Source organism: Stegostoma tigrinum, chromosome 14 (assembly GCF_030684315.1).
Source record: "Stegostoma tigrinum isolate sSteTig4 chromosome 14, sSteTig4.hap1, whole genome shotgun sequence".
NCBI lineage: Eukaryota > Metazoa > Chordata > Chondrichthyes > Orectolobiformes > Stegostomatidae > Stegostoma > Stegostoma tigrinum.
The window spans coordinates 65,199,899-65,224,225 of NC_081367.1; the positions used below are offsets into that span (position 1 = coordinate 65,199,899).

Genomic DNA, 24,327 nt, shown 5'->3' on the forward strand with positions numbered 1-24,327 from the left:
CTCATGTCCTTCTGCAGTCAGGGATCCCTCAACTGGTGGTTGGCCTGGAGGCTGAGTTTGTTCCTGGCACTGTACACGATTACAATCGGAGGCGAAATCCAATGACTTGGAATGAAACTCTCTCTCTTATATTGTGTAACAAACAGCCAGGCACAGAAAACTGCAGGTACAAAATACAGAAAGGCTGCCCGGAACAGAAAACACAGCTATGGAAAACAACAAGCTGCAGGTGCCATCTTCGGCCCAAAAAGAAGTGTTCACAGGACTCGCTCAAGGTCATGCAGCTTGTTGAATATCATCTTATTTTCCCATCCTGTACAATCTATTTTCCCATGCAGCTGTTGAATACCATCATTACCTTTTGGTCCTTTGGCCTTTCCTGTACACATAATCAGTATGAGAGTGAGAAGAATGAGTCTGTGACTAGTTCCTTTTTAACCCTCACGTCTTTATCTAATTCACTTTTGAAAGAAAGCTAAGCTTGAATCAAGAACAAAGTTGGTAGAAAAGCTCAGCAGGTCTAGCAGCATCTGGGACGGAAAAAATAAACGAAGGAGGTGTCAACGGACCCGAAATGTTAACTCTGATTCTTTTCTTAATAGGTGCTGCCAGACCTGCTGAGCTTTTCCAGCAACTTCTGTTTTTGTTCCTGATTTATTGCAGCTTGAATCTATATTGAGATCCTCTCAGCAAGTACTTTCCAGAGTGAAACCACTATCACAACATGAAATTGCCTTTCCTTACGTCAACATTGAGTCAATTATAAGATTCTTTAAGTCAGTTTGCTCTGCTTCTCAACCCTTCCACCCAGAGAGTGCTGTGTCTTTGCACAGGAGCAGTTTGTAGACAAGACAACTGATGCAAAACTCACTGGCCACATCACATCCATTTCCTCTTGTGAGCCTCATATACTCTTCACTTCCTCTCTTGTTCGGGCGCACTGTGAAGACTGAACTCACTTACAACGGAACTGTAAAAGGACCTATCGTTAGTGATCCTGGAGTAACCTGCCAGTACAGGGATCCTGTTCGAGGGTGGTGAGTAATCCAGTACGACATATTCTGCTTTGTTGACTTTACATTTAAAAGTATTGAAGGGTTGAGAAGAGATATGGGAGTGATAATTCTGTTGGAAATCAGGAATACAATTCCTTAAGAGATAATGGGAACTGCAGATGCTGCAGAAGCCGAGATAACAAAGTGTGGAGCTTCAAAATTTCCTCTCCCCCCACTGCACCCCAAAACCAGCCCAGCTCGTTCACACCTCCCTAACCTGTTCTTCCTCTCACCCATCCCCTCCTCCCACCTCAAGCCGCACTTCCATTTCCTACCTCCCAACCTCATCCAGCCTCCTTGACCTGTGCGTCCTCCCCGGACTGACCTATCCCCTCCCAACCTCCCCACCTATATGCACCTCTATAGGCTCCATCCCCACCCCTTTAACTTGTCTGTCTCCTCTCCACCTATCTTCTCCTCTATCCACCTCCAATCCACCTCCCCCTCTCTCCCTATTTATTTCAGAATCCTCTCCCCATCCCCCTTTTCTGTTGAAGGGTCGAAGCCCGAAACATCAGCTTTGGTGCTTCTAAGATGCTGCTTGGCCTGCTGTGTTCATCCAGCTACACACTTAGTACAATTCCTTAACATTGTCAAACTGTTGGAGACCTTTGACACAGCTTCCTGGAAAGCAAAGCCTTACATCTTCCATAACCTCGCGACACTGTTTACAGCCAGTTGAGTGCTTTGAAAACTGAATCACAGTCGCACCTGTGACAGTAATATTCTACAAAAAAAATGCAATCAAAGTCATTTGCTCACAGTGATGTTGGTCCAGTGATGCAGTATCTAAAAATTAATCTGTCGGGGTGGGTCTTGCTGGGATACCGTCATTTATTGTCCATCGCTAATTGCTTAGAGGCAATTATAAGTCTGAAGTCACATGCGGGCCAGGCAAAGTGAGGATGGAAACTTCCTTTCGTAAAGGGCATGAGTGAACCAGATGCGTTTTTGTGGCGATTGGTTATAGGGTCACAATTAGACCCATTTCATTTTCTCGTGTTCAGTTCCTTATATCTAAAGTTCATCAAGTAGAATTTAATCCTACCTCCCAAACCTATTAGTTTTGGGTTGCTATCACAGTAACATTGCCACAATATCACGGCTGCCCCATGTTAACTGACATGTTACTTAGGGGATTTGGAATCATAGAATCACTGCAGCGTGGAAGCAGGCCATTCAGCCCACCAAGTCTGCACCATGCTTCCAAACAGCATCCAACCTAGACCCATCCCCCTATCCTTTCCATTAACCTTGTCTTTCCCATGGCTGATCCACATAACCTACATATTCCTGGACACTATGAGCAATCTCGCAGAGGCAATCCACCTAACCTGCACATCTTTGGAATGTGGGAGTAAACTAGAGAAAACTAGAGCACCAGAGGAAACTCATGCAGACACAAGGAAAATGTGCAAACTCCACACAGACAGGTGCCAAAAGTTGGAATTGAACTGAGTTCTAGGCTCTGTGAGGCAGCAGTACCATCATGGAGTGATTTAGAGGAATTAGAGAAATTTGAAAATGATTTCAAAATCTCAGAATTTTGGAACTGCTGTCATGCTTATAAAGGCCATTCACCCCAATCTGAGTATGGTAACAGAACTGGGGTTTATAGTAGCAGGGATGACTATTTTCTTGAGCTCTTCATGCTAGTGAGAGAAAGTCCAAAGGTTGGTTGAACAGAGATCTGAAAGTTGACAAAACGTTTCAATAAAATAAGGATAGAGAGTGTGTTTCCACTTGGGGTAGCAAAACTAGACCGAGAACCCGTAAGCTTACAATGATCACTAATAAATCCAACAAGGAACTAAAGTGAAATATATTTACAAGCAGACTCATTAGACTGTCGAACTCAGTATCACAAGAAATAGTTAAGATCAGTAATGGGGAAATTAGATAAACAGATGAAAGTGAAAGGAAGAGAAGGAAATGGAGTCATAGTGAAATAAAAAAGAGTAGATGGTGGCTTATGTGAAACATAAACATCCACAAGGAGCTGTCGGGATGAACAGTCTGAATCTATTGTGTAAATACTTAGTAACTTTTTATCAAAATGCTGGTAATCTATTGACATATTGTGTCAAACTCACGTCAATATTGATACTCTCCTGAAGACCATGCATCTTAACCCCTGATTTCATTCCCACTAGCTAAGCACTGATATTGTCTCTCTAATGATACACAAACTTGTCATTCTGAATGATCTTAAGCTGAACTTCAACAACCACATGCTACACACTACTAAAATGGTCCATTTCCAAATTCACCCTTTGACTTATTCCAGGGTAATCTCATGTGCACACGCACAGACACCCTTGTTAATCTTTGCCTCCAGGTTTAGCCTCAATGTGCTTCCCTCTTGCAATCCTAAACTCCACGCTATATAAACTCAAGAATCAATTCAAATGCCTATCGCCCTATTCTAATCCATATCAGGTACTCTCTTCCCATCAGCCCTGTCCCTGTCATGCCCTCTAATTGTGCTTCTGTCGAAATATTAAATTCAACAGCCTTTTTGTCATCAACAAATCTTGACAAACCCCACCCTCATCTCCACCTGTAATCCACTTCTAGTCCCATACATTATCACACACACTGTACTAATCCTGATTCATTCATTTTGGCACCTCCTTGCTCTCCTGACATGGCATTTGATTGTTTAAAACCAAACCTTCTGGAACTCCTTCCCTACCTGTTTCCAGCCTTTCTAAATCCCCATGTCATCGACCATACTTTCAGTCACTTCCCTGTGTTCACTTCCTCCTCTGACTACTGTACATCAATTGTTTTGCCTCTCCAAATTGTGTTACATTTTTCACTGCATTAAAGCCTTGTTACTTGTAACCATAGGGGCCAATCAATTAAGCTAAAGACACAGCATGCGTATGGACCAGATTCATGCCAACGCCGCAGAGTTGGATCCGGAACTCAGCTGAAGTATACTCAGGATCTGCTTTCTTAGTGTAACCATTGTAGAAATTCATGGCTTTTCAGTGACTCACTGCCTTTGGGGTGAAAATTAATGAATATTTGTGATGTGGGACTGTCGTTGTGTAATGGTGGACAATGGCTATTGGAGGTACTTTTTGATAGTTCTTAAGACCATAGATATAGGCAGAAGTCACACAATGCCAGGTTGTAGTCCAACAGGTTTATTTGAAATCATAATCTTTCGGAGCACTGCTCCTTAGTCAACCTTTGAGGTCAGGCAATTAGTGCTATTTTGCCTGTTATGTAGATGAACCCCAAATACAATATTCCATCACCCATGCACCTTAACCCTTTAAACCTCCTTATGGCGTTGATGCAACTGACATATTCTGCCAGGCTTCCTCTGATGTGGTTGCAAAACAAAATCACTTTGTACATTTCAGGTTAGATCATGGTCCATGGATATGACAGCAATGTCTAATGTTTAGTATCTCTCCCACCTTATCACTGTTCCTTCGTTTCTTTCACAATTTCCTCATTGCTTATCCTTCCTTATTTGCTCAGTCATAATTACTTCTTTGCCTCAATCAATAGAGCTAAATTAACACATTTCAGCCTTTCTGTCATATCACCTTCTGCTTGTTAAAATGCTAATCTCCATTGACTCGTAATAAATTGACTTGCTACATATCAGTAATAGCACACGCACACTGATTGGATAGTCGCCGCCGACATTTACTTTGATTAATACCGTTTAAAATTCTCCATGGACGCAAACATCATCTTGTGCGACACTTTCAAATCAGTCACATCACTTGAAAAGTGCTGGCTCTCTGTTCAGAACAGCGAAGAACTGCAAATGCTGCAGGACCTCCAAAAAGAGCAGAGGCTGCTACTGGAATTTGGCAGTTTGGTTGCATCTGTGGAGAGTGAAACTGAATCTTATAGGGACCTGAACGATATGGATTACAGCGAGGAGAGTGGCAGAATGGTGTGAGAAGTTCAGTTGTGCCTAACTTAATGTTGGGAACACTTGCTGCACCTTTAAACAAGATTCTGGGTATCGAGGCGATATTCTCAGTGGTGAGTTGCCCATTGAGGGATTATTGCTTGTTAACAACCTTATTAATTGCAGCTCCCACGCCATTAATTATAGCTTTCTATCATACAATCTGCCAGCAGAATTAGGGATGTTGAGAATTCTTGACGTGAGAATCACCACTTTCCAAAGGGCCTCCACATTGGGAACAAAGTACCAACATTTCAGGAGATGCTCCATGTGCACTTGCCACATGCATCCTGTGCTCATGGAGATTGGTATCTGACATGTGTTAGTCTTTGAATTCTCTCAGTACATCTCTGATCCACTTGCTGTATAGGGTCTGTTCCTCAAAGCTGCCTCTGAGAGCGTAACAGCAATTACCGTTGTAAACTGGCAACACGGACACTTTGCACTTGGGGGCAAAAGAATGTTTGGAAAGACATTGAAATACAATATAAAATAGCATGCATAAATCTAAAAGGGGTGTAGAAACAGAGGGTCCTGCGTATATATTTGCACAGATCATTGAAGGTGGCAGGACAAATGGAGAGAGTAGCTACAGTTACATGGCATACAGTGTTCTCAACTTAATTAATGACTCCAAGAGCAAGGTGGTGATGTTGGCTATGTACAAGGTGCTTGTTAGACTTCAGTTGGAGTATTGTGTACAGTTGTAGGCGCCAAATTATAAGACATTATGAATGCATTGGTGTGAGGGCAGAAACAGTTTACAAGAATGGTTCTAGGAATGAGAAACCTCAGCAATGGGGGAGAGTTTGAAGAAGTTAATACTGTTCTCCTTAGAAGGAAGAAGACTGAGAGGGGGTTCAATAGAGGTTTTCAAAATCATGGCTAGATAAAGTAGAGAGAAGCTGTTCCCACTTGGAAAACGGAAAAGCAACAAGAGGGCATTGATTTAAACAGATATGCAAACAAGGCAACAATAATGCGATAACAATAGTGAGTAGTTAGGGAAATGTGGTGCAGGCGTGTTTAATTGAAGCACTCAAGGGGGTATTGAATGATTACTTGGATAGAAATGGCAAGCAGGGATATGGGGGAAAGGCAGGGGATTAGCACAAGGTAATAGAATCAATGCAAGCATGATGGGCTGAATGGCCTCCCTCTACACCATAACAACTCTGTCATTCTGTGACATGTGTCTAGCTCATGGAATGGACAGGCAGGCTCTCCAGGCTGCTGATTTAGTATCTAAACATTGTGAGCCAATCCTAGTGCTCTGGTCGAGGATTGCCTTGATTTTAGACATAGCCCCTCAGCTGGGGACACCAAGCTTGTGGTATTGCTGCATCATGATTCCCAGCCATCCTCAAACAAGTCAAGGCTGATAGCCATCAAATAGGATGTGCAGGACGCTAAGTCAAGAGCAGTATGTGATAATTATCTGTGGACACGGACACGGTCAGTCAGTTGGGGCAGTCACAGTCAGGGGTGAGAGGTTAAATGTTGTCATTTGGATAGCTTTTCATTTCAGGGTTCTGTTGAATTCAAATCCCACCATCTGCCATGGTGGGATTCGAACCCACCCACCCTGAACATTAGCCTGGGGTTTGTGCATTAGTAGCCCAGTGACGTAGCTCAAGGCCACCACCTCCCACGTTGAGTCCAATCTGATTCTTTTTCAGAGCCAAAGGGAGCTGGAAAGTGATTAGTTTAATGCTGTTGGAAAAGAAAGGGAAGGGGGAGCAATTGGAACAGATGGTATCGTCTGTGCTTATCTCCTTTCTTTATGGTATCAACGCTGCTTATCTGCAGTTACTGTGCTCAAGGAAGCCTGCTGTGATGTACTGAACATTAATCTCCAGCCTTTTTGCAAAGACACATGACATGGAAAATTTCCCAGTCACTGAAAACCTAACACATTATCTCGTAACCTGGCAGCAGATTCAGGGAAATTCCACTGTCACTGGGATTCCTGATTTTAAAAAAAATCTTCCATTTCATCATCTGTGTCTGCAGTCAAGAAGAGAGTTATGTGTTGGAAATATGTAGTCTGTTTTCAGCCTAATGCATTTCTGGGAAAAGGACAAAACACAAACCAATAATTACATCAAGTTTTGAAATTTACACAGCCTTTACTATAGAAGTTGAATTTCATGAACCCATCCCCACCTCCGCCAGCAAATGTTTTTGACAGGAGAGCATGTAAACTATTTTTCGTGACTAAACCACTGCCTTTTCCATGTATTTCCTCAGGCAGCCCCCATGACATAGAGGGCAGATTAGGCTCCCACTCTCCCACTGAACCTACGGCCTATTGAGGATCTTAGGTGGGGCCTCAATCTGCGTCTACTGATGTAAAATGCTGCATAGCATAAGACATATCAGGATGAAAAGGCAACATTTTCATCCGTGTTGGTGATAAGGTGGGAATGAAAGGTAATACATTCTTAAGAGAGTGTACTGTATGCATCAGGGACAACTCTAACTAACTCTGTACCCCAAGATAATAGGAACTGCAGATGCTGGAGAATCCAAGATAACAAAGTGTGTAGCTGGTTGAACACAGCAGGCCAAGCAGCATCTCAGTAGCTGTGCTCCTGAGATGCTGCTTGGCCTGCTGTGTTCATCCAGCTATATGCTTTGTTAACTCTGTACCCCTCCTTCTTGGTGGCCTCCCAATTGGCCTCCAAAACCTTCATGCAAGCCCCTTCAACTCCTTCCCTGAAGTGTTCGATCCCTCCTCACCCTACAAATTGGGATATACCTCAATCCAGTCGCCATCATCTCACTCGCCGGGCCTTCTTCAAGTCTCAGCAGCATGGCCGGTGCTGATGGCAAGTCAAAAGCTGCTATGCAATCAGATCGTCTGAAAGCCTTCACGGAAAAGACCCCCTTCCATGATGAGGCAGAGATCTGAACCTCATCTAGTGGCCATCATCTGAAACATATTAACCCTGGGGGCAGCCTTATTTAATGCTGGTCAGTTTTTGTACGAGGAGTGGACAAGGAACATGTGCCTCACCCCAACCTTTGTGCAATTCAGGCCATTATTTCAGGATAGAGCAGTTTTAGAGATCATACAACCTTACACAGTCCTCAAGTAGCATGACTCGCATGTCAAAATTGACAAGAAACATTTCAGCATATATGGATGTAAGAAATGCGCTTTCAAAAGGTACACATAAAGTCAAGAAAACTTGACTTTGACCTCAAATATGGTTGTAATGCACACTTTCTGTGGGCTTCAACTATGTAATGACTCACTCACTGACTCCAAACATTAGATGTATAGAAAAGTTTATGCAAGTACATGGCTTTTTCTTCCCTCTGAATAAGGATGTAACTGTCTCTAAACATTTCATTTTTGTCAGCCTGTACAAATTGACAAAGAGAGGTCAGGATTTTTATAGGTCTGTAGTCATGAGTACTGTCCTAGATAGCTTATTATGGAATGACAAGTGCTTTTGAGTGCAAGACCTCCAGAGATGGGGTCAATCCTATAAAACACCAGATGTTCACTCTTGTCTTGTTAAACAAATAACTATCCACCTTGTATCTATTATTTTGTTTCCTAGCTCAAGAGCTCTCAAAGTTTTTCAACACATTCACATCGTTATCAGATACTAAGCACGTACTCTGTACCTCAATGGTAAACAAGCATCAGATTCAGCTAAATTTTAAACTGATTCATTGCAGCATGAAAAATCAGAGCATAAGTCAACTATGATGCCCATCATAGATAACAAAGTGTGGAGCTGGATGAACACAGCCGGCCAAGCAGCATCTCAGGAGCACAAAAGCTGTCATTTCGGGCCTAGACCTCTCTGATGAAGGGTCCGGGCCTGAAACGTCAGCTTTTGTGCTCCTGAGATGCTGCTTGTCCTGCTGTGTTCATCCAGCTCCACACTTTGTTATCTTGGATTCTCCAGCATCTGCAGTTCCCATTATCACTATCTATGATGCCCATCAGACCAGGTCCATCATTCAATACAATCACGAATGGCTGAAAGGTCACAAAGTGCATGGAACAGCCAGAATCTTGAGTAACTGTTCCTCCAATCACAGGCTGTAGCTCTCCTGTATCTCTCCCACTTCTCCCATCTTTTGCACTGATGTGCTGGTCTTCCCAGTCACTGAGAACAGAGCTAGTTGTGGAGCCCTCTCTTCCAAAAAGTTGTTTAATTATCCCCTGTCATCCATGGCTAGATATTACAGCACCATGGGCATTAGATCTGACCCATTGGTGTGGGATCAATTAGTCCTGCCCACTTCTTTTTCACCCAATTTCTTGCCCTCTTGATTGACATTTCCCTGTATATTTTGAACATGAGGGTTGATGAGCCATCTCAGCCTCTTCCTAAAATACTCAGTATTACCAACAACAGGCAACAAGTGGTGGTATAATGGAATTATCATTTGACAATTAATCCACAGACCCACATAATTTTCCTGGGTTCAAATCCTGCCACAGTGTATGTTGGAGATTGCATTCAATTTTTAAAAATAAAAATCTGGAATTATGGGTTTAATGATGACCGTGAATACATTGTCATTTGTCAAGGAAAAATCCATCTGGTTCATTAACGTCCTTTATGGAATCGAACAGCTATATTTACCTGTTCTGGACTAAATGTGACTCCAGGACCCCAGCAATGGGGTTGAGTCTTTACTGCCCTCTGGGAAATTACGGATGGGCAATAAATGCTAGCCTGGCCAATGGTGCTCTCATGTCACAAATGAATAAATAAAAGTCTTCAGCCAACTTAATTCATGGCATGTGATATCGAGAAATGGTTGATGACACTATAAAGACTGTGAGCCGTCACAATACTGCAGCATTCGTCATGATAATTGTGCTCCCGAACTAGCTGTGCCTCTTTGACCAGCTGTTTCACCATTCCCACCTTGTTGGGTATGCCAATGTTGTGGCTAATAATGTACCAAACAACGTGGCAAATCTGGCAAGGTTGCAGGAACAGCAACTCATATTCCACTTGGGAACCCTGCAGCCCAATGGTATCAATGTGGATTTCACAAGCTTCAAAATCTCCCCTCCCCCTACAGCATCCCAAAACCAGCCCACCTCATCCCCGCCTCCCTAACCTGCCTTTCCTCCCACCTATCCCCTCCTCCCACCTCAAGCCCCACCCACATCTCCTACCTACAAACCTTATCCTGCCCCCTTGACCTGTCCATCCTCCCTGGACTGACCTATCTCCTCCCTACCTCCCCACCTACACTCACCTTTACAGGCTCCATCCCTGCTTCTTTGACTGGTCTGTCTCCTCACCATCTATCATCTCCTCTATCTAGCTTCTATCCGCCTCCCCCTCTCTCCCTATTTATTTCAGAACCTGCTTCCCCTTCCCCATTTCTGAATGGTCTAGGTCCGAAACGTCAGCGTTCCTGCTCCTATGATGCTTGGCCTGCTGTGTTCATCCAGCTCCACACCTTGTTATCTCAAATTCTCCAGCATCTGCAGTTCCTACTATCTCTAATGACACATCTGCTGGGCCAATCCCTATTTGGAGACAGGACGTACTGAGAGAAAGTGAAGGTGGCCTCAGGAACATTGTCCATAAGTTATGATCCGATGTGTATGACTATGTCTGGCAGCTTCTTGATTTGTGTGTGGGACAGTTCTCTCAATTTTGGCACAAGAATACAGAGGTTAGTAGGGAGATCTTTGCTGGGCTGATAGGAGTGTGTGGCTTTATTCATTATTGACATTGCTCCAGCAGTTTGATGCAACGGAGTACCTTTCTGAGTCATTTCAGAGTCTTTCACATTGTTGTTGGGCCTGGTCATATATAGACCAGGATGGCAGATTTCAAACCCCAGCATGGGCTTTTATGATGAGAAAAAGAAACACCATTGCTGTGATTTCATTCTCAATTCCAGATTCATTAACTGGATTTATTTTCCATGGCGGGATCTAAACCCTTGCTCTGATAGTATTAGCTTGGGGTGCTGAATTATCCTCATCCAGGTACATAACTACACCTTTCTTTGTCAGTGGGCTTACGTCAGGTTTCTGACATTTCAGCACATTGTTTCCTTGCGTACCTGCCCAATACTGACTAAATACTGCACTAACCATAATTCACACTCACTTTCATCTCCCACCCACCTCTTCCACCCACTTCCACATCCATGCAGGCTACAGATGCAATTCCACCTGCCACTTACCCTTCACTCTTCCAGCTGCCTTTGTGTCATCAGCAAACCTAGTTGCATTACACATATCATCTCATCATAGTCGTTGATTTTATACTGTTGATAGCTGAACTCCAAGCACTGATCTTCCTGTACACCACTAGTTGAAGCCCACTATGCAGAGTTTGCATGCTGTCCCCATGCCTCTGTGTGGGTTTCCATTGCGTGCTCCAGTTCCTCCCACTGTCCAAAGATCTGCAGGTTTGGTGAATTGGCCATGATAAATTGTCCAGTAGTGTCCAGGGATGTGCAAGCTAAGTGGATCAGCCATGGAAAATGGGCGATCATAGGGATAGAGTTGGGAACTGTGTCTGGGTAATATGGTCTTCGGAGGGTTAGTGCAGGCTCAATGGGTCAAATGGCCTCTTTACAAACTGTAGGGGATCGACGATTCTATCTCAGAAAAGAGCCATTTATTTCTACCCTGATTACTGTCCATTAGTCAATCCTTGATTCTTACAATGATGTTACTCCTAATAAACTGCCTTTCCATGGATTGCCACCTAAGTATGGTGGTGGCGGGGGGGGGGGGGGGGGGGGGGGGCGCTGCACAGTCGAAGTGTTCCATTCATCCTGAGAATGATGCAATCAGGAATTCTCAACTCCAGGGAGACCCACCACAATGGTAAGGTCAGGGGGAAGGAACTTCACAAAGAGCAATCTGAAACAAGTCCTCAATGGTGATTGATTTGGAAGATGCCCATTGATATCAATGGCTGTGATAATGGATGAAGGCTGCATCAATAGGGAGATGCCCAGTGGCTGAGGTTTCTTTGTCATTAGAACTGGAATCTACCTTCTGTCAAGGACCTTGTGCCTGCCGCTGTGCAATGACATTCCCATGTTAAAAGATGTCCCATAAAAGGCACCTATTCAGTCCCCTAAAATACAACACAAACTCTCCCGTGATCGCCAAGAGTTGACAGGGTCAAAATTGTGATCTCTGTCAATCTCTAGCTTCAGACTGGCGTGTAAGTGGTAGAATTTGAATCAGTTGTTTCACTCTTGAAATAGGCAAAGGAGAGCTTTCTTCATGGCTGAGCAGCTTTCTTCAGGATCCACTCTGTTTAACGTCCCACCATGCCACCCTAACCCCCTATGGAAGGGGTCAGAAAAGGTATCTTAAAATTAGCTTTTACCATCACCAAACTGTCCAGAAAATCACATGTAGATGGCTTATCTACCTATGGTCTGAAAGCCAAAGGAAGAACCTGTCCCATGTGAATTTTTCACAGTTAACAAGCAAAACAAACACCCAAATGAAGAACTGCCATCTTGCCCGGGAACTCAGGCACTTCAACATTGATATTGTTGCCCTGCAGGAGACTCAAAGACCAACTGAATGACAACAGAGAGAAGGAAATGGTGACAACAAGAGGATCAACCCAGGATCCATGTATTTGGTTTGTCATCAAGAACTAATTTGTCAAACAACTCTTGGAGCTCCCTGTTGGTGCCAACAATTGTCTCATGATCCTCTGTCTATAACTTGCCACAAGACAGAAACTAATAGTCATGAGTGCCTATGTTGCAACCTTTGATGCCATTGATGAGTTTAAAGAAGGCTTTTACCCAATCCTGGATCCATACTCATTAACATCCCTAAAGAAAATCCTCCTGAGGGACTTCAATGCCAGGGTTGGAAAGGAATTCAAATTCTATCAAGGAACCAATGAAAAAAAAGCAGGAGTCAGGTATTGCAATGCCAGTGGGATTCTTTTGCTCACCAAATGCGCAGAACACCAGCTGGTCATCACGAACACACTGTTCTGCCAAAATGACCAGGTCAAGGCTTGTTGGAGGCATCCTCAATCAAAGAACTGGCACGATTGATCACATCATTCTTTGATTCCAAGGCCAAAAGGATGATGTCCTCACTACCAAAGTGATGACCAGTGCAGATACTGCTGGGCAGACCACTGCTCATCCAATCAATGTTGCTAGAAGAAGCTGAAGATGAAGAAGCTATTTGAAAAAACATTTAATGTTGACCTGCATCAAGAGCCAAATGGACTAGCAAACCTCCAACAATGTCTTCATCAAAGCCCAGAAACAGCTACAAATGTGTGGGCAGGGTTGAGACTCAAGAATCGGGATCTTCAGCCACACAAGGACCTTCAGAACCCGTGGCTGTTTGCATGGAATTTCCGAGGTAGACAATCAAATTTGTTAGTGAGTGATTGCCAATGATTACTCCCAATGCCATGAGATTTATTTTGTGTAAGGAAATCTTTCCTTTCTCAGAGGATTGGTGTATCAGAAAGCTGGCATGGGCTTTATGGGTCAAATGGCCTCCTTCTGTTTTATAATCTCCGAGTGTTCTTTGACTAAGTTGGTTTAGCCGATTGTGGGAATGGAACTTTTCTCAGTTGTCCTCCTCCCCATCACATGAATCTGTCAACTGAATAATGACAAAGGAATTGTATGTTGATAATGTTGAAATAACAAACATAGTTTAACATAATTTTTATGTGTAATATTACAACTATTTTTCTAAAACTATAAAGGTGGTCTTGTAATTAAGAGGAGGCAATTGCCCAGTAGTATTATTGCTAAATTATTAATCCAGAGACCCAGCTAATGTTCTGAGGACATGGGTTCAAATCCCACCACGGCCGATGGTAGAATTTGAAATTAACAAAATTTTGGAATTAAGAGTCTGATGATGACCAGGAATCCATTGTCAATTGTCAGAAAAAACACACGTCTGGTTCACGAATGTCCTTTAGGGAGGGAAACGTGCCATCCTTAACTGGCCTGGCTTACATGCAACTCTTATCTGCACTCTGGACAATTAGGGATGAGCAATAAATGTTGGCCTAGCCAGCAACACCCTCATTATGCAAATGAAAAATAAAGTTACATACTACAAACTCTTTTACTGTGCCCATATTGTTTTACCTGTGTTTGTTTTCCAATTTCTAGGAAATGAATAAGACATGTTTGGACATTAATCCTCAGCTGGAGAAGTATTACCTTCCAACATTGTACGCAATAGAGTTCATTTTAGGACTGGTCGGAAACGTTTCTGTGATATGGGGCTACATATTCTGTCTGAAGGAATGGAAGTGCAGCAACATCTACCTTTTCAATCTTTCCATCACGGACCTGGCTTTCATTTGTACCCTTCCCATGCTCGTCGTCTACTATGCCAAAGGCAATAAGTGGGTTTTTGGTCAGGTCACGTGTATATTAAATAGATACATCCTTCACGCTAACATGTATACAAGTATCTTGTTTCTCACTTGCATCAGCATCGATCGTTACCTCCTTGTGGTAAGCCCATTGAAGCTTCACTGGTTTCAGAAAAAGTTCAATGCTGTTAAAATCTGCCTCAGCATCTGGGTTTTTGTAACACTGGAGTTGGTGCCTATATTCATTTTTATTGATGGTCAGATAATCAACAGCACAGACGATGAGTCCTCCTTCCAGTGTTTGGATTATGCCAGCTCGGGAAATGCCTCCCAGAGTCTGATTTACAGCTTGTGCCTCACAGTTTCTGGTTTTCTCTTACCTCTCTGCGTCATGTTTTTCTTCTATTTCCAAACTGCACGCAGCCTTAAGAAACTAATGCAACAGCGCACCAAGGTTCAGGCAGAAAAGCCGCTTGCCTTGGTCGTGTTGGCCATTGTCATTTTCTTAGTATTCTTCACTCCTTATCACATAATGCGCAACATTCGCATTGCTTCCCGAGTGGAGACCAGCACCACGTCAGAGTGTAGGAAATTAGCTGCAAAGGCTCTGTATGCCATCTCAAGGCCCCTGGCTTTCCTCAACTCCATTACAAACCCAATTTTCTACTTCATGTTGGGGGACATGTTCAGGGAGCAGTTCCTCAACAAACTGAAGAGCATCTTCTGGGGAAAGTCTGAGGTATCCCATCAGAAAGAGGACAGTCCCACAAACAAATGCTGAGGCTCAATAATTCTGTAAATTAATGAAACAATTCATGAACTCTCCATAACTCACTTCATGTTTGGGAGTAGTGTTTTGATGTATCAACATTTGTTACCATTATCAGGATGGCAGAAGGCAAATTAGATGGACTTCTGATTGAAAGTAGGTTTTTTCTTTCTATGTTAATTCCTATACAGCTATTCATTTAACATTTTTTAAAAATTGCCAAGTTTTAAACTGTAACTGGTAAACATGTTGAAATAAGATTAAAGTATCTATTGTATTGCTGTATTATGTTGCATTATAATGTGTAGTTAAATGCTTCCTGTACTTCTTTGGACAATGACTGCATACATTGTGACATTTCTTCCTCTCCATGTGAAGGACACTGTTTTAGCTTTGGGAAAACGTCAGGGACATTGAAAGCCAGAAATGCAGCCTTGGACATTAGGATTGTAGATGCAACCTGGCTACTTGCTCAAGTGCAAGAGCTTTTGACAAAAAGATCTCATCAGTCTCACCAACACTTGGCCCACCACAATTGTGTACGCCTGAAAACTTTGCGCAAGTTGTGGAAATGCTCAGTGATTAGCAATGCCATGATCAACTCATTAAGAAAGTGGAACTCGTGTTTAAGTGGAATAATTTTGCAATGATTTGCAAGTAGAAGACTGCTTCATTGGCTTGACACATGGAGGACTGCCTTCCTGAGCATAATGTAATTACTGTCACAAACAATAAAAACTGATGAAGAGTCATCTAGATTCGAAATGTTAGCTTTCTGTCTCTCCACCGATGACCTGCTGTGATTTTCAGCATCTTTTGTTCTCAATAAAAACACATGGTCATTTTAAGAAATGCACAGTCTTGCTTCTCATTGCAATTTGGCCTCGGTATTTTTTCCAACATTCTCTCATTCCTGTGCCAGACTCCCTTCAATCTTAAAATGATTCAGTTAAACTGGTATTGAACAACCGTAGTTTCATTGCACTCCAGAAAGGTCACACTAGACAGGTTCACATTCTACGTGGCCAAACGTCATCAAGTTTCAGGGGACAATTCTATGCCATAATTTTAGCCTCAAACTTACAGCCTGAAGCATACAATGGCACAGCCCATGCACAATGTTATCATTCCATTTCTACTGAATTTGGGCAGATTGAGTGATACTGTCATACTCCCTTCAGCAACACATCAAGCCCCCAACCCTCACCCCATCATTTTAAAAAAATACACAATAAAGTAGAGTCTCTTCCAGGAATTGAATTAATCAAATTATAATCAAGATTTATGTTGTTTTTAAATCAGTAGTTTTGTTAAGGCACTGAGCATTTAAAAAAGGGGTATTATAGTGAAGGTAATTACACATTTGGAATTTCAAAATGGGCTTGCATGTTGCTTAAAAAAATCTGGGATAAGGAAGCAGTTTGGATTATACAAAGCTTTCAACTAAAGTTAAACTGAGAGAAACAGTAGGTAAATTGAACATAAAAATGAAGAGAGAATCGATTAGATTAGGTTCCCTACCGTGTGGAAACAGGCCCTTCAGCCCAACAAGTCCACACCGCCCCTTGAAGCATCCCACCCAGACCCATTCCCCTATAACCCACACACCCCTGAACACTATGGGCAATTTAGCATGGCCAATGCACCTAACCTGCACATCTTTAGACTGTGGGAGGAAACCGGAGCACTCGGAGGAAACCCATGCAGACACGGGGAGAATGTGCAAACTCCGCACAGACAGTCACCTGAGGCTGGAAACGAATTCAGGTCCCTGGTTCTGTGAGGCTGCAGTGCTAACCGCTGAGCCACCGTCCTGCCCAAGTGATGATATGATTAAAGAATTTTGAATTATAAAAAGGGAAAGCTGAACTTGACGTGTCTTCACAAGAATTAGTTCAGGAGTGAGAGGAAAAGCAAAAGGTTAGTAGATCTCTGAATGGGCCCCATCAAAGTTTTAATTTAATGTCGATCTCGCTCTTTGTACACCTTCTCTACAGCCGTAACATTGTATTCCTCGCTCTGTTCTATTGCCCTAATGCACTTTTTATGATCTGCCTATGTTGCATACAAAACAAAACTTTTCACTGTATCTGGATACATGTGACAGTAATAAATCAAATCAGGAAATCATTAGTCAGTTTGCAGATGACACCAAAATTGGTAGTGTAATGGATAGCAACGAAGGTTACCTCAGAGTAGAACGGGACCCTGATCAGATGGCCCAATGGATCGAGCAGTAGTAAAAGAAGTTTAATTTAGATAAATATAATGTGCTGCATCTTGATAAGGCAAATTAGGGCAGGGTATACACACTTAACGGTAAGGTCCTGGGAAGTGTTGCTAAACAAACAGGCCTTAGAGTACAGGTTCATAATTCCTTGAAAGTAGAGTTAAAGTAGACAGGATCATAAAGAGGTTGTTTGGTATGCTTGCCTTTATTGGTCAATTCATTAAGTATAGGAGTTAGAAGCCCATGTTCTAGCTGTGTAGGACATTGGTTAGACCCTCTGATGAAGGGTCTAGGCCCGAAACGTCAGCTTTTGTGCTCCTGAGATGCTGCTTGGCCTGCTGTGTTCATCCAGCCTCACATTTTATTATCTAGGACATTGGTTAGACTACTTTTGGAATACTCCATGCAAATTCTGGTCTCCCTGCTACAGGAATAATGTTGCGAAACTTGAAAAGGTTACAAGATTTACAAGGATGTTGCCAGGAATAGAGAAGTTAAGCTATAGGGAGAGGCTGACTTGGCTGGGGTTTTCCCTACATTGATGCCAAGGGGTGAACTTATAGAAGCTTATAAAATCAGGAGGGGCATGGATTGCGTGAACAGCCAAGGTCTTTTCCCAAGTGTGGAAGAGTCTAAAAATAGAGAGCATAGGTTTACTGTGAGGGGAAAGATTTAAATGGATCTAAGGGGCAACCTTTTCACACAAAATGAAGTGTTTTTATGGAATGAACTGCCAGTAGACGTGGTGGAGGGTGGTACAATTACAACATTTAAAAGATATCTGGATGGGTATATGAATAGGAAGTATTGAGATGCATTTTGTCCAAATGCTGGAAAATGCGACTAGATTTATGTAGGATATCTGGTCAGCACGGGTAAATTGGGCTGAAGGGCCTGTTTCCATGCTCTACAGCTCTATGACTCTGAATCTAAAGGAAAACAGAATTGGAAATAAAAATATTTAAATTTGAATGAAGGCAGAAAGAAACAAAGATGAATCGACAGAGCAGAGAAAGAAAGCAGAGGAATGTAAAGGGACACAGAATTGAAAAAAGTTTAAACTTCTTGGAAACGATTTGGAGAGACATAAAGCAGAAAGAGGAGGATGATTGTGACTCCAACAAGCAATCTGATTTGACTTTAATTAGTGTCTAAATTTGCAGAGATGGTACTTAAAAGGTATTCCATCTAATTTGTAAAGAGGTGAAATAGCTAAAAGACATTTAGATCTTAATATTATAGTGTTGAGATATGCAATTATGAATCTGTACGACAGCTGGGCAAAAGAACAACCCACAGTGTATGAAACTGTTAAAAGACCAATTCTCAATGCTTATGATCTTGTTGCTGAAGCTTAGTAATTAAAATTTAGGATGGCAAGAAAGAACTCTAACTTGTGAAACAAAATAAGGCCATAAGACTAGAAGAGGTAGGAGCCATTCCACAATTCAATCATGGCTGAAATGTTTCTCAAAATGTAAGAGATAAAGAAAAGGTATGGGATCTGTTATCGAGTCATAGAGGTGTACATCACAGAAACAGACGCTTCAGTCCAACTCGTCCATGCCGACCCAAATTAATTTAATCCCATTTGCCAACATTTGGTCCTTATCCCTCTAAATCCTCCCTATTCAAATGCCCACGCAGATGCCCTTTAACTGTTATAATTGTACCAGCCTCCACGACATCCTCTGGCAGCTCATTCCATACACACAAGCACCCTCTGTGTGAAAAAAGTTGCCACTCTAGTCACTTTGAAATCTCTCACCTTAAGCCTGTCCCATCTAGTGGGTTCTCCTCACTGGGGTAAAGACCTTACTATTCATCCTATCCATGCAGCTCATGATTTTAAAATACTCCATAAGGTCACCCCTCAATTCCTGATGTTCAAGGGAAAATAGCCCTAGTCTATTCAGCATCTCCCTATAACTTAAACGTTCCAACCCCAGCAATATCCTTGTAAATCTTTTCTGAACCCTTTCACATTTCACAGCATCTTTCCTGTAGCAGGGAGACCAGTTGTTTTGATCACTGAAGGTAGAGAACAAAATTGAGGTGGTAAGGGAAATTGTGGTTATGGAAGAATTCCAAAGTAATATTCTAATAAACCTGGATGAGGGCCAAATATCAAAAATTTGAAAGGTAGCAGTTCTTCCAGATACCAATGGTATCTCATATAGCCAATGAAGAAGAGTGAAACCTAAAAGTGATGTAAGAAATCACTTTTTTTTTCATTTTATTCAGACTCGGCATTCTAAAGCCAATTGTCAAAAGCTAATTGGGAGACCAATTGCAGTGTTAGGAATACTCAAAGAAATGTGAGAAAATAGGGACAAGAAAAAACTGCAGAAAGCTGCAGCACAGATGAATTTGGAGGTTGTCAAGCATAAATCACAAAAAGGTAGAATACAAGTTCGGCAGGTAATGCTTAAGTCAAATAGGATTTGGAACAAAAACAGAAATTGCTGGAAAATCTCAGCAGATCTAGTAGCTTCTGTAGAGAGAAATCAGTGTTAATGTTTTGGGCCCAAAGACCTTTCTTCATCACTGATGGTAGCTAGGAAGATAAAAACAGAAATCTCTGGAAAAGCTGAGATGGTCTGGCAGCATCTGTGGTGAGAAATCAGAGTTAACATTTCAGATCGAGTCTCTGATTTGCAGCTTCTGCAGTTCTTCTGTTTTTTTTATAGTTAGGAATTTGTCTGGCCCATGGCCAAATAGAATTAGGCCCTTTTTTCCAAAGCAGTGTAGTGTAAAAATAGGGAAGTCTTGCTAAAAGTACATAGGTCTCTAGCCACACACCTGGAACATGGTAAAGTTTTGGGCCAGTAATCTAGGGAGGGTTATAAAGGCATTGGGGGCAGCCCAGGCAAGGCTCACTGAGCTGATCAAGGGTAAGAAGGGATAACGAAGTGTGGGGCCAAATGAACACAGCAGGCCAAGTAGCATCTTAGCAGTACAAAAGCTGACATTTCGGGCCTAGACCCTTCATCAGAAAAGGGGAATGGGGAGAGGGTTCTGAAATAAATAGGGAGAGAGGGGGACGCAGAACGAAGATGGATAGAGGAGAAGATAGAAGGAGAGGAGAATATTGGTGGGGAGGTAGGGAGGGGATAGGTCAGTCTGGGGAGGAGGAATAGGCCAAGGGGGTGGGATGCGGTTAGTACGTAGGAAATTGAGGCGCGGTTGAGATGGGAGGAGGGGATGGGTGAGAGGAAGAACAGGTTAGGGAGGCGGGGATGAGCTGGGCTGGTTTTGGGATGCAGTGGGGGGAGGGGAGATTTTGAAGCTGGTGAAATCCACATCGATGCCATTGGGCTGCAGGGTTCCCAAGCGGAATATGAGTTGCTGTTCCAGCTCCACACTTTGTTATCTCGGATTCTCCAGCATCTGCAATTCCCATTATCTCTGATCACAAGGGTAGGAAGGGAGTTGCTTTTCAGGAGATGTTGAGTAGAATGGACCTGCACTCATTGCAGTTTAGAAGAAAGAGAGATGAGCATATTGAAAATAGAGTAATGATTGTCAGATCAGCCAAGATTTCATTGAATAGTAGAATAGACTTAATGAGTTGAATGGCTTACCTCTGCCTTTCCATCTTATGGTCTTCTGTAAGGTAAGGTGCGTTGCCTTCTCAAAACATTACAGTCCACCTGGTGTAGGGCCCTCAGCCCTCAGTGTTGTGAGTTCCAGCAGGGATCTTGTGCTTCTAAATGGAAGTGGTCACGGATCTGGAAGGTGCTTTGCGAGGAATCTTGGTGAATTTCTGCACAGCATTTTGTAGATAGTAGCAGAAGTGTGTACTTTCAGTATGAAAGGAGGGAATATTTGAACATACTGCTTTTTCCTAGATGGTGTCAAGCTTCTTGAGTGTTGTCGGAACTACAATCATCCAGGCAAGTGTGGAGTATACCATTTCACTCCTAACTTGTGCCTTGGAGATGGTGTACAGTCTCTGGGGAGTCAGTAAGTGAGTTAATTGCTGCAGGGCTCCTAGCCACTGACCTGTGTTTGTTGCCATAATATTTATATGGCTACTTATGAGGATACATTGCCTTTCCCAATGAACAGCTGTCATGTTAATCATTTGCTTCATTACCTGAGTTGGCCATGCATAACTCCAGGCTTCAATTTGTAAACCTCAGCACTGTCACTCAAGACCTGCATATGTCAAAGATTACTTCTGTACTTGGTGGAAATCAGTGGCGCAGTGTGGAAAGCAGCCTTTTGGCCCATTGAGTCTACACCGGCCGTTCAAAGAACATCCCACCCAGACTCCACCCGATTCCTGAAACCTTGCATTTCCCCTGGCTAATCCACCTAGCCTGTCCATACCTAGACACTGTAGGCAATTTTACATGCCAATCCACTTAGCCTGCAAATCTTTCAACTGTGAGAGGAAACCCACGCAGAAATGGGGAGAATGAGCAAACTCAAACAAGGACAGTCACCCAGGGCTGGAATCGAACCTGCTGTGAGGCAGCATTATTAACCACTGAGCCATCATGCCGTAAAACCTGAAATCTAAGAAATGACTTGATGAATCAACATTTTATGTCTAGGATATCTTAAGTTAATATAGGACTTCAGTTTTACAGGAATGAGACGTAATGTTTAATCATTCATTTGTTCTGTGTTTGATTACGTGTGTAAAGTATCCTCCATCCTCTCTACGCGTAATTAGTTAAGAGTTAGTATGGGCCACTGAGAAAAGTGAATCTAAGCTGTTTGTAAGTAGTTGTAAGCAGAAGACCAGCTATTTTAAAGAAAAAGGAACAAAGAAAACAAAGAACAGGCCTGTACGAAGAACAGGCCCTTTGAAGCGTCTGCTGACACATTATGCCTTTGTGAACTTATAACATTTTGCCTCTATGCAATTAATATCCCTCTATTCCCTGCATATTCATATATCTGTCAAGATGCCTCTTAAACATTGCCAAAGTGGTGGAGGCAGATATAATAGCAGTGTACTCCAGACACTTACCACCCTCTGTTTGAAAGACTTGCCTTTTGCATCTCCTTTAAACGTTCCCCCTTTTTCCTTAAACCTATGTCCCCTAGTAATTGATATTTCTACCCTGTGAAAATTCCAACTATCCATGCCTCTCATAATTTTGCAAACCTCTATCATGTGAAGGCAAAGCAAATTTGTACAATCTCTCCTTGTCACTAATACCCTCCAAAACAGGCGACATCCTGGTTAACCATTTGTATACCCTCTCCAAAACCTCCACATCCTTGTGGTAGCTTGGCAAAATAGGCTCCTATGCTTCCAGAAAAGAGCTCTCTGCACTTTGGAAACAAAGAGGAACAGGCTCATTCGAGCCTTTGAGCCTATTTTGCCACTCAGTATGGTCATGGCTGATCACCCAACTCAGTTCCCTGTTCCCACTTTTACCTCATATTCTTTGAACTCTTTAGCTCGAAGAGTTATATTTAACTCCATCTGGAAAGCATTCAATGTTTTGGCTTGAACCACTTTCTGTGGCAGAGAATTCCACAGGCTCATCATTCTCTCAAAAATTTCTCCCCATCTCAGTCCTAGATGACCTACTTACCCTTACCTTAAATCAGCTCTCCTTGTTTCTGGGCTCTCCAGTCATCGAAAACATCCTTTCTGTCTAGTCCTGTTAGAATTTCAGGATAATAAAGTGTGAAGCTGGATGAACACAGCAGGCCAAGCAGCATCTCAGGAGCACAAAAGCTGACGTTTTGGGCCGAGACCCTTCATCAGAGAGGGGGATGGGGAGAGGGTTCTGGAATAAATAGGGGGAGAGGGGGAGGCGGACCGCAGATGGAGAGAAAAGAAGATAGGTGGAGAGAAGAGACTGCTCTTGACCGCGTCTCCCATGTTTCCTGCAACACATCCCTCACACTCCACCCCTGCCACAACCGCCCCAAGAGGATCCCCCTCGTTCTCACACATCACCCCACCAACCTCCGGATCCATCGCATCCTCCTCCGACACTTCCGCCATCTACAATCCGACCCCACCACCCAAGACATTTTTCCATCCCCACCCTTGTCTGCCTTCCGGAGAGACCACTCTCTCCGTGACTCCCTTGTTCGCTCCACACTCCCCTCCAACCCCACCACACCCGGCACCTTCCCCTGCAACCGCAGGAAGTGCTACACTTGCCCCCACACCTCCTCCCTCACCCCCATCCCAGGCCCCAAGATGACTTTCCACAGTAAGCAGAGGCTCACCTGCACATCTGCCAATGTGGTATACTGTATCCATTGTACCCGGTGTGGCTTCCTCTACATTGGGGAAACCAAGCGGAGGCTTGGGGACCGCTTTGCAGAACACCTCCGCTCGGTTTGCAACAAACAACTGCACCTCCCAGTCGCGAACCATTTCCACTCCCCCTCCCATTCTTTAGATGACATGTCCATCATGGGCCTCCTGCAGTGCCACAATGATGCCACCCGAAGGTTGCAGGAACAGCACCTCATATTCCGCTTGGGAACCCTACAGCCCAATGGTATCAATGTGGACTTCACAAGCTTCAAAATCTCCCCTTCCCCCACCGCATCCCAAAACCAGCCCAGTTCATCCCCTCCCCCCACTGCATCACACAACCAGCCCAGCTCATCCCCTCCCCCTACTGCATCCCAAAACCAGCCCAGCCTGTCTCTGCTTCCCTAACCTGTTCTTCCTCTCACCCATCCCTTCCTCCCACCTCAAGCCGCACCCCCATCTCCTACCTACTAACCTCATCCCACCTCCTTGACCTGTCCGTCTTCCCTGGACTGACCTATCCCCTCCCTACCTTCCCACCTATACTCTCCTCTCCACCTATCTTCTTTATTCTCCATCTTCGGTCTGCCCCCCCCCCTCCCTATTTATTCCAGAACCCTCTCCCCATCCCCCTCTCTGATGAAGGGTCTAGGCCCGAAACGTCAGCTTTTGTGCTCCTGAGATGCTGCTTGGCCTGCTGTGTTCATCCAGCTCCACACCTTATTATCTTGGATTCTCCAGC

The 24,327-nt window shown here is 43.3% G+C and overlaps 1 protein-coding gene across 2 annotated transcripts; it reads left to right on the plus strand.

Annotated features, from left to right (window-relative positions):
• Positions 1–934: 934 nt before the first annotated feature.
• LOC125457960 (succinate receptor 1-like) lies at positions 935–15,830 on the plus strand. 2 transcript variants are annotated; one of them, XM_059650908.1, is made up of 2 exons: positions 935–1,049; positions 14,137–15,830. In XM_059650908.1, exon 2 carries the CDS (start codon positions 14,140–14,142, stop codon positions 15,124–15,126), a length of 987 nt encoding a protein of 328 aa, XP_059506891.1. In that variant the 5' UTR covers positions 935–1,049; positions 14,137–14,139; the 3' UTR covers positions 15,127–15,830. The 2 variants fall into 2 exon arrangements, with proteins under 2 accessions (XP_059506891.1, XP_048398740.2); XM_048542783.2 differs by having other exon boundaries at positions 943–1,037.
• Positions 15,831–24,327: the final 8,497 nt, after the last annotated feature.

Excerpts from the sequence above, each read along its gene's own strand:
- LOC125457960 (XM_059650908.1), top strand. The coding sequence starts at position 14,140 with ATGAATAAGACATGTTTGGACATTAATCCTCAGCTGGAGAAGTATTAC.